This window comes from Nicotiana tabacum, chromosome 10, assembly GCF_000715075.1.
Source record: "Nicotiana tabacum cultivar K326 chromosome 10, ASM71507v2, whole genome shotgun sequence".
NCBI lineage: Eukaryota > Viridiplantae > Streptophyta > Magnoliopsida > Solanales > Solanaceae > Nicotiana > Nicotiana tabacum.
In genome coordinates this window covers 46,252,091-46,261,965 of record NC_134089.1, presented here as the reverse complement: position 1 = coordinate 46,261,965, position 9,875 = coordinate 46,252,091, and the positions used below count along the sequence as shown (strand labels likewise).

General features: G+C 35.8%; 1 protein-coding gene across 1 annotated transcript; it reads right to left on the bottom strand.

Annotated features, from left to right (window-relative positions):
* Window positions 1-1,708: 1,708 nt before the first annotated feature.
* On the bottom strand, window positions 1,709-3,983 carry LOC107813101 (G-type lectin S-receptor-like serine/threonine-protein kinase SD2-5). Its single transcript, XM_016638315.1, has 2 exons — window positions 3,400-3,983; window positions 1,709-2,852 (listed from the first exon to the last, which is right to left on the bottom strand). Exons 1-2 carry the CDS (start codon window positions 3,784-3,786, stop codon window positions 1,830-1,832), a joined length of 1,410 nt encoding a protein of 469 aa, XP_016493801.1. The 5' UTR covers window positions 3,787-3,983; the 3' UTR covers window positions 1,709-1,829.
* Between the last annotated feature and the right edge of the window lie 5,892 nt (window positions 3,984-9,875).

Below are 9,875 nucleotides of genomic sequence, written 5' to 3'. Positions count from 1 at the left end.
CTCCCTGAGCCCGCACCTCGGAACCCGATAAAATTTACAAAAATCGAACACCCATTCCGCTACGAGTTCACCCATACAAAAATTATCTAATTCCAATACCATTTGGTCATTCAAATCATCATTTTATATTTTTGAAAGATTTCACAATTTTTCCCAAATTTTCCTTTAGATTCTCATGAATTTGATGTTAAATTTAAGATATAATCACAAAATATAGTTGGAAATTGATTAGAGACACTTACCCAAAATTTGGAGAAGTTTAGGTCTTTGGAAAATCGCCCATGGAGTTTTAGGGTTTGAGAAAATTAAAAAATGGGTGAAAATCTCGTCAAAAATCTCACTTATTACGAACAAAGTAGGGCTGGTAGAAGTGGCATTTGCGAACTGGGCATCGTAAATGCGATGAAAAAGTTCGCATTTGCGAACACACCAGAAACTAACAATTTTTTCCGACGTGAAAATGAGCATAACTTCCTCATACGATGTCCAAATTCGATGATTCTTTTTCTTATGGCTCCGTAATTTCGATACAGATCTAATGGTTCAAACAAAACTGAATTTGGATCTCATTTTCTCAACGTGGTATTAGTTTTGCTTGAAGAAACGATGATAAAGCATCCAAAAACAAGCACAACATAGCCTAAACCTATCTGAAACTCACCCAAGCCCTCAGGGATCCAAACCAAACATACACGCAAGTCTAAATATATCATACGGACTTGTTAATGCAATCAAATCATCAAAATAACATCAAAAACTATGAATTTAACCTCAAAACTCATGATTATCTAACTTTTCAACCGGACGTCCAAATCACGTCAAATCAATTTCGATTCTCACCAAATTTCACAGATAGGACTTAAATATCATAACAAGCTTGTACCGGACTCCGAAACTAAAATACGATCCCGATACCAACGAGTTCAAACATTAATTCATTTCTTTATTTTCTTTAAAGACCAGCACAATAATTTTCTTCAAAAATTGTTTTCTAAGGCTAGGGACCTCAGAATTCAATTCCGGGCATACACCCAAGTCTCATATTTTACCGCGTACCTTCCGGATCGTTGGAACACAAATCCGGGTCCGTTTACCAAAAATATTGACCAAAGTCAACTAAAAACCAAATTTAACTCTAGAAATTACTATATTTTTCATATTTTCACATAAAAGCTTTCTGGTTTCACGCCCGGACTACGCACGCAAGTCGATACACATAATATGAAGCTGCTCATGACCTCAAACTGTCGAACCGGACGCAATTGCTCAAAACGACCAGTTGGGTCGTTACAATTTCGGAATCAAATTGTATCTCGTCTCGAATTTTTACGTTCGTCATGGTCAAGTACCCAAAATTGTTCGGCCAGATTCGGTACGGATCCCATACCCACACCCATACTAGTGTCGTGTCGACAAGAATGCGGCACCTAAACTGCCATGTCGGAGCAACTTAGCTGTTCAATATTGTAGATGACTAAGATATACATTTTAAGCAATGCACTAGGCATAATCAATAACCTTATCTGTTAGACATTGACAAATTCAGCAAATCAGTTTAGGAATTGGAAATAAAAAACTTTTGTGATGTAATAACATTTAATTCTGAAAAGATTGCATACCTGACTCTGCTATTTGTTGGAACTTCAGCTCAATCTTTGACAATTGGTCATACGTTATTTTCATCAATTCACTTCTATATGAATGCAAGTATTCAAGTTTCTATCCTTTGGATTTGGATTTGAAATTGTCAAAATTAACTTCTGTTACAATTTGTATCACCATGAACAAAAATGTGATCTTGAAAAAAAGAATTTCTCAACTATACAAGTTCAATTGTTGGGATCAGTATCTACACACGATTTTCTTCTCTTTCGAATAACATAGTATCCAATCCCTCCCAAAACAAGTAACACAACAACTCCATCAACCACTCCTACCACAATTGGAATCCATTTTTTCCAATGAGAATGTTCACCATGATCTTGATCAGTTCCTTTTGGTACCTTAACCATATAACTTAATCTTCCATCCCTTTCAATTTGTTTAACTCCTCTCACTAGTCCATACGAATAGCATTGTCCGGATTTTGTCGGATCGTCCTCAGAATCATCGACTGAAAAATGTAATGCTGCAACACATGTACAATTATTCAAGCACAAATTTGCACATACTTCTTTGCTAACATTGACCTTATAAGGATTGCTTCTTAATACACTCGTAACGCCTTGTAACTCTAGCATTTGGGACTCATTTCTGCCGCATAATCCCTCAGTTACATTCTCAGCACAATCAGAAAGCAAACCATCTCCTCTTTTTATTAGCCTTATGCAAGAACACTCTTCTGAAAATGTACAAATACCATAAGGTCTACATGCCAAAGGAAGATCACAAGTTGTGTTTAGTGCTTGATATGAAGCTTCAAACTTTCCTTTCTCAGCTGAGTAATAGTAAAATCCCAAGTTCCCTGTGTTATTCCCCAATGCTAAAAATCTTACAGGCTCTGGCTTGTCCGATTTTATCCGTCCAATTCTATGGTTTTCGTTGTTGAATATCTCCAACGCGTTTGAAGTTAATTCGACGTATGTAATATTTAGGTCATTCAATTCCAAAGGTGTATATTCCCAGTACGAGTACTTCGATTTTCCAGAGTACAAGTATAATGCAATCTTGTCATACTGAATTTCAAATGAATATGACAAACTAGAATTGCTAGGGAAAGAAGTTAACCGAGTTCTTGAGCTAAGTCTCTGGCCCCAAAGCATAATATTTGTTGGGAAATTGAAACTTTGCCATTTTATCATGTTCAATGCATCAACTAAAACCAAATTACCTGACCCAAGTAAATGTAGCCTCTGCAGCAGAATCAAATATCAGACAACCAAATATTAGCATTCACTATTTAGTTTCACAATGGCAACTCACACTTTGGCTCTTTTGTTGTTTTACCTCAAAAGACATACTTCCTTGGTTTCAATTTATATACTGGTGTTTGACTAGTCACCGAGTTGAAAAAACAAAAAAAGAAAGATTTTTTAGCACATACCAAAAGTACCTATAGAACTTTTCTTATGACTATAAGAGCATGTCAGAAAGAGTACGACCAAAAGCTTAAGTTAAAAGAGTTTCCAAATATAGAAATATTTCATTTTTTCTCAAACGTATTAAAGAAAGGGTGTCATATAAAATGGAACAGAGGGAGTAATAACTAAGTGATTTAAAACTCTACACGTTTGGTTTTTTGCCTCAAAGTTGCAGAAGCAATGTTATTTTGAATAAGAAAAGGCAATTGTTTGTTGCATACACAATTTAGTCAAAATCCATACAATACTTGTATGTGTTTTGGACTAAAAGCCAAAAAGAGGAAAACTTCAAATTCCTCTAGAAGATATTCATAATTACCTTCACACCTTGTCCAGAAGTTCCAGCTTTCCATCCAACTTTATCATCTTGACCTTTCAATTGTAAATCTCCATATTGAGTGAGCTGAAGTGCACATTTGTCTATTGTGTAAAACTGTGATAAATGACCAGAACTCCAAACCTTCACATCTCCCAAAAAAACATCAAGTGAACATGTGTATTTCTCATTAATGGCTTCAACACTGATTGCAGCTCTAAAATTTGGTGTCATTTGGTTGTCAGTTTCCATTAAAAAAGCCCTGCCTATGAAGCCTTTGCTATATGTTGTTGGTATAGCAAGACTTACTTGATAACCAATGTGAACATTGGAAGTGCAATAACCATGAGCTAACCAGTAAATGAAAAAAACAAGCACATAGATTTTCATGTGTGGAATATATGTCACTATATGTTTTTCACATCAGGTATTGTTGTTAGGTTTCTTTGTTTGGAAAGTATAAACAAGATGAAAGTGGAAAAAAGTTTTGGCATGGTTATAATATCATAGAATTAGTAGTGTACCCCCTCTCCTTCAGAAAGTGGCTTAACTTTCAAGTGCAAATCCTTTAAAAATATATTTCTCCATTTTTTTATGTCTTAAACATGTTATGACATTTCTGTAAGTTATATGAGGATATCGTTAAGGGCAAACTAAGAAGTTTAAAATTAAAGAATTTTTAAATATTAAAATATGTCATTCTTTTTGAAACTAATTAAAAAAAAAATAGTCCAACACTCATAATTTATGAAAGAAAGCTCTTTTAAAATCCTCCACTGTACAAATAAAGACTTCTTAAAGTACATGTTACTGTACTAAGACCAGAGTTGATGTTAGAAAATTGTAGAAGTTAAATTAGCTGTCAAAAAGGTTAATCCTTATTTTACCCTCCCTCCGATTTAAATTAAATGAGGTACTTTTTTTTTTAATATTTTTCAAAATAAATGACATATTTCTAAATTTAGAAATAATTCAACTTTAAATTCTATATTTTACCCATTTTTACATTTAATGAGAAATTTTTATAACCACACAAATATCATGACCCCACAAATATTCACGTCTTTTTTTTTTCATTCTTAAATTTGGTGCCTAGTCAAACTATCTCATAACTTGAAATGGATAGAGTTGGTAAATGATTAAGCAGTGAATGTTTGTACTAAAATGAGACACCATTCAGGATATCTGGGGCCTGGGCAGGTAGTAATGGATTGTGAAAGGGACCCATAATTGCCCTCCTTGTTTTCTTGGATTACTTTTTGGTTTGTGCCTTTTGGCATGCCACCCTTTTGAGTTTTTTTGTTTTTTTGGAGTGAGATAAAGGTCTGTGGATGCCACATGGGGTCAATTGTGAATTATATTTTCATGCCCACAATCTTTGCTGACGATTTTGTGGCGTGATACTGACATAAATCTCCGAAAATTGAAAAAAATAAAAGAGAGGAAATTTTCAAGAAAAGGAATTAGAAAATCCACTTTGCAATACTTAGATGAATATTTATATTATAGGAATCACACTTAAAGTATAAGTTAAAAGAGTGGTCAAACTGTCACTTTTGGAATCAGTCTTCACTAAAATTCTCAGTTCTTATTTTTCCTATGGGCCACTTCATCTCAAGAAAAGTTCAAAAAGAAAAAACTAATTCACTAGAGCGAGGGGAAAACCTTTACAAAGTTTGTTTCACTTTGTATACATTAACAACAAAATAAAATCAAGTCAAACGAATAAGGACAGAGGAATAAATTCGTATTCACCAACTTTCATATCATATGGTATTTGCCTCGGAAACTTCTCGGTTATTAAAAAAAAAAGTGTGCTAATCTCGATAATGTTGACAATTTACAGATAGGACGATGAAGTTGGCTCATCTTTTTCTCATTTGTTGAGCTGGGCAGAAGTTTTCATGTTGTCATTAAGGAATTTCATCGGGGTTTGCATTCAATTTGGTGGCTTGAGGTCAAAAAGAACTTTATATGGTGCATTCTAATTTGTGTGTATGGTCGATCTTGATTTTCAAGTGGTTCAGAATTGATTTTGGAAGGAGGATTCATAATTAGGAAGCTTTAAATTGCAAGAGTTGATCAAGTTTGACTTTTGTGTATGTGATATCGGATCGGAGTTTTGATAGTTCCGTTAGATTTTGGATGGTGATTTTGGACTTAGGCTATAATCGGATTTGCATTTGGATGTTTCTAGAATGTTTTGGCTCTAATTGGCGAATGTTGGCAATTTAAAGGTTTGAAAAGTTCATAAGTTTGATCGAATATTGGCATTGGGATGTTTCTAGAATGTTTTGGCTCCAATTGGCGAATGTTAGCAATTTGAAGGTTTGAAAAGTTCATAGGTTTAACCGGGAGTTGAATTCGATGTTATCGGCTTCGGATTGTAGTTCCGGGAATTAGAATAGGTTCATTATATCACTTGGAACATGTATGCAAAAATTTGAGGTGATTCCGAGTTGTTTAGATGTGTTCGGGATAAGTTTGAAATTTAGAAACTTTAAATAGTTCATTAAGCTTGATTTGAGGTGTGTTGTGTGATCTTGATGTTGTTACGGGTGATTTGAGGCCTCGAGTAGGCCCGTGTTATGTCTTGGGACTTATTGGTATATTCGAACAGGGTCCCGAAGGGCTCAGGTGTATTTCAAATTAATTTCGGATCATTTAGGAGTGTTTTGGCGGGTCTGATTTTGGTGTGATCACACCTACAGAATTTTAGGCATAGGTGCGGAACCGTAGATGCGGTCTATGAGGCGCATATGCGATAGGGACGCATATGGGAAGCTTTCCTTGCACCTGCAATGTAATAGAAGCGGAAGACCTTCTGAAGGTGCGAGAGGTCGGGATTTTATGTGATACTCGTAGAAGCGAGGTTTGGTTGCAAAAGTGACGTCGCAAAAGCGGTTGGCGGTCGCATGTGCGAAAGCGCTAGGCAGAACATGTTATATTCGAGGTTTGAGCTGTTTTATTACATTTTGAGTTCGGAAGCTCGATTTTGGACGATTTTTAGGAGATTTCAACCATTTGGATTGGAGTAAGTATTTTTTGACCCGGATTTGATCATTTTACATGATTCCATCTTTGATTTTAGCATTTGATTAATAAATCTAAAAGAGAAATTGGGAATTTTCGTCAAAACTTTTCGAAAGTGAATATTTTAGATTTGAACATCGATTTGGAGTCGGATTTGAGTAAATTAGTATGGTTGGACTCGTATTCGAACGGGTTATCGAAATTTATGAGTTTTGTCGAGTTCTGAGGTGCGGGCAAGTTAAAATTTTGGTTGACTTTGAATATTTAATTAAAGATTCGACCTTTATCATTTGCGTTTGTTTTTTATGGTATTGTTTGATATTTTTGAGTTGCTTTTGGCTAGTTTCAAGCAGTTCGGAGGTTGATTCGTGCAAGATGGTGCTTCTAGAGTATTGTTTTAGCTTGCTTGAGGTAAGTGTCTTATCTAAACTTGGTTGAGGCACTAATTGTGTGAGTTATTTGTGATAGATACGTGCTATGGGTGGTGCACATGTACGGGGTTGAGCCCATGTGTGTGTGTCGTGCTCCCTTTTTTCCCTTCCTTTTTTTATGGGGAAGAAAAGGTCCGGGTTTCGACATTTATAGGGGGTAATAACTCATTTCCTTTTGGAAATTGGGTATTTTTGAAGAGTCGCCACCTAATGGGTTATGGTGCGTTAGGTCACCTAGAGCGATTAACTCTTGGATTGGCTTGCATTACCAGAGATATAGGGTAAGGGCTCGAAATAACCTTGAGGGGAAGGTGTTAGGCACCCCTCTCGGTCCACAACTGTGGGTCCCGCCTGAACTTATACTTATGAATTAGTCTTTTAACGAATAAGTAATATAAACATATAATTGCAAATAAAGCATGTTGGACATTGTATGACTCAGATAATAAGACAAGGAATTTGAACAAGTTGTATACATAAAAAGAAAGTTTTAAGCAAAAGGAGTTTGGAAAGGAGGAGTCCTAGGTTGGTTAGCCTACAAGATCACCCCATGCAATGCCCGATAAACACTCCTCAATGAGGGGCTACACGTGACATTAGCGCGTAGTCATCATATTTATATCTACCCATTCCCACCCCTTGGTCATAGCCTAAAGCGTTCTAATTACCTTGGCAGTGTCCTATGCGTGCACTACCTGTCCATTCCTTGTGGTCCTGGAGGTATTTTAGGACCTCTAAATCTGGGCAGTTCTAGACAACCCCTAAGGTGTTTAAAAGGAGAAAATTCTAGGCGACAGGCAAGAACACGTAGGACTAAACATATAAAGGCAGGAAAGAAGCAGTTAAGAGGCCCAGGTTTACCTCTACAAATAGCGCACATAAGCAGCACGTCTCAAACACAAACAAGAGGTATTTTATTAGACATGATCCTAAGACATGATGTCTAAGTGAATAGCAGAACACAACAATATGCAGCTTTGTTTTACAAACTCAAAAGCAGGAGCCCTAATCAGTTTGCCTACTGATTTTTGAAACATGTTAATCATTAAGTAATAAACACAAAGAGGCAGTTTCTAGTTTATAAGAGACTTGATTACCTAAGGCTTGCCTAGGCGTCAGATAATGCACAATTGTTACCAGAACCATTAGAGTGATAAAGGAGTTATTTTACCCTAAAAGCATGTTGTTCTAAGTGTTACAAATACATGAATTATTACCAGTTTATTTAAAATAGGATAATCAAATGTGAAGTTGTTTTTACATCTTTCATAATCAGTAGTTTACAATAGGTGTGACTGAGAAAGTACGAATGAGATCCTAAAGTATGGTATCTAATATGCACGTATAAATGCAGAATGATTACAAGATACGCAGAATTCTTAAAGCATGATTTCTAATATGCACGACATGATTGCAGAGTTTCCTAAAGCATGATTTCTAAATGCATAAAAAGGTTACAACAATGTAGAGCATGCTGTCAAATGTGCAGGAGTAGCAGTTTTATTTTAATACCTAGAAACATGATTTCTAAGTGATAGCAAGAATGTCAACATGAGATGCTGAAACAACATACATAAAAAAAACCTAGGTAGCATGGTCTATGATATGTTTTGCACATGTTGGTCCTAAACATGGATTCTATTGCGCATATAGGAAACGTAAACCTAAAGCATGGTTTCTACCCCTTTTATAACATGCATAGCTACCCTCCCATTTTTCACTATCCATTCCCAACATGTTTACAACAAATTATTACAGGCCAATATCGAATGAATTACATAAGTAGATAAGAAAAATAAGAAGTTATACTATAGGGAGCCTGGAAGTAGGCCCAGATTTCCAAAATTTCCAATACCAGATTGCCTCACAGCTTTTCACATAATCCGAGTGTGTTAGAATTCCCTAAGGACCTCAAGGGATCCCGGGTAGTGCTCACACCTAGATTTCATAGTCATAGTTGAGTAAATGCAGTGTAGAAGGGCCAACTCTAATGTATTAGAGTTTAGAGGGATCTCATGGGGATCCCTAAGCAGTCACACATTAGAGGGGCAGAACTTAAAACCTAAGAGTAGATGTGAAAGTGCTTGAAAATATTTAAGCAGGGACACAGTTTGAAAAGAGACTTGTTAAAATAGTTTTGTAAAAGACAATAGAGACAGTTTTGAAAAGAGAGTAGAGTAGTAAGCAACAGACCAGACACAACACCCAAAATAGGTTCATACACAGCCAAAGAACATAGAACCAAGGTAGGTTCAACAACCACAAACAAGGGTAAAAGGATTTGGGGACACATAGGTCATATAGGTAAACACATAGTTACAGGAGCATAGCAGTTCTTGTGGGGGTTTATGGGATTAGGGAATAGCTAGTGATACCAACACAGTATGGATTTCAGAAACAATCATAGAATCAGACATTTAAAGTGACAGATCAGTTTGCAAAGTAAATGCATATCAAAACTGGATAACAAGTAGACAAGTATTCAAAACAGGGTAGAGTCGTATTGAAACAGACTACCAAGGGAGTAGAACATGTTCTGAGATGCCCTAAGAGGATTAGACTAGCATGCTAGATGAAGCAATAATGTAAACATGTCAATTACACATTGAACAATAGAACCATAGATAGAAACAAATCTGAAACATGATAAACTGAAGTAGTAAAAGAGACATAGTGGTTTTGGGACTTGAATTGAAATCAGAACATACTAGTAAAGAGATAGTAAACACAAAGTGAAGAATAGGAGAGCACAATAGTTAGCCTTGACTTGCAGCCGGCGAACTTAGAACAGTAGTAAGTAATCACAGAAAGAGAGTGGAAAGTTTTGAGTATGAGAGAGAGAGAGTTTTGAACCAATGTGTTCGTGTGTGTAATGAAAAGAGAAGAGAGCATATATAGTAGTTTGAAAGCTAGGTAAATAAGGCAAGAATTAATTGTTCAACAATTATAGAACTACAGAATTAATTAAGAATGAAAATCAGCCAAGTCTCCCTTAATTAAGGGAGTAATTTACCA

Coding starts and splice junctions, on each gene's coding strand:
- LOC107813101 (XM_016638315.1), bottom strand. CDS start 3,786: ATGAAAATCTATGTGCTTGTTTTTTTCATTTACTGGTTAGCTCATGGT. Junction 2,853..3,399: donor CTTCTGGACAAGGTGTGAAG/GTAATTATGAAT, acceptor ATTCTGCTGCAG/AGGCTACATTTACTTGGGTC.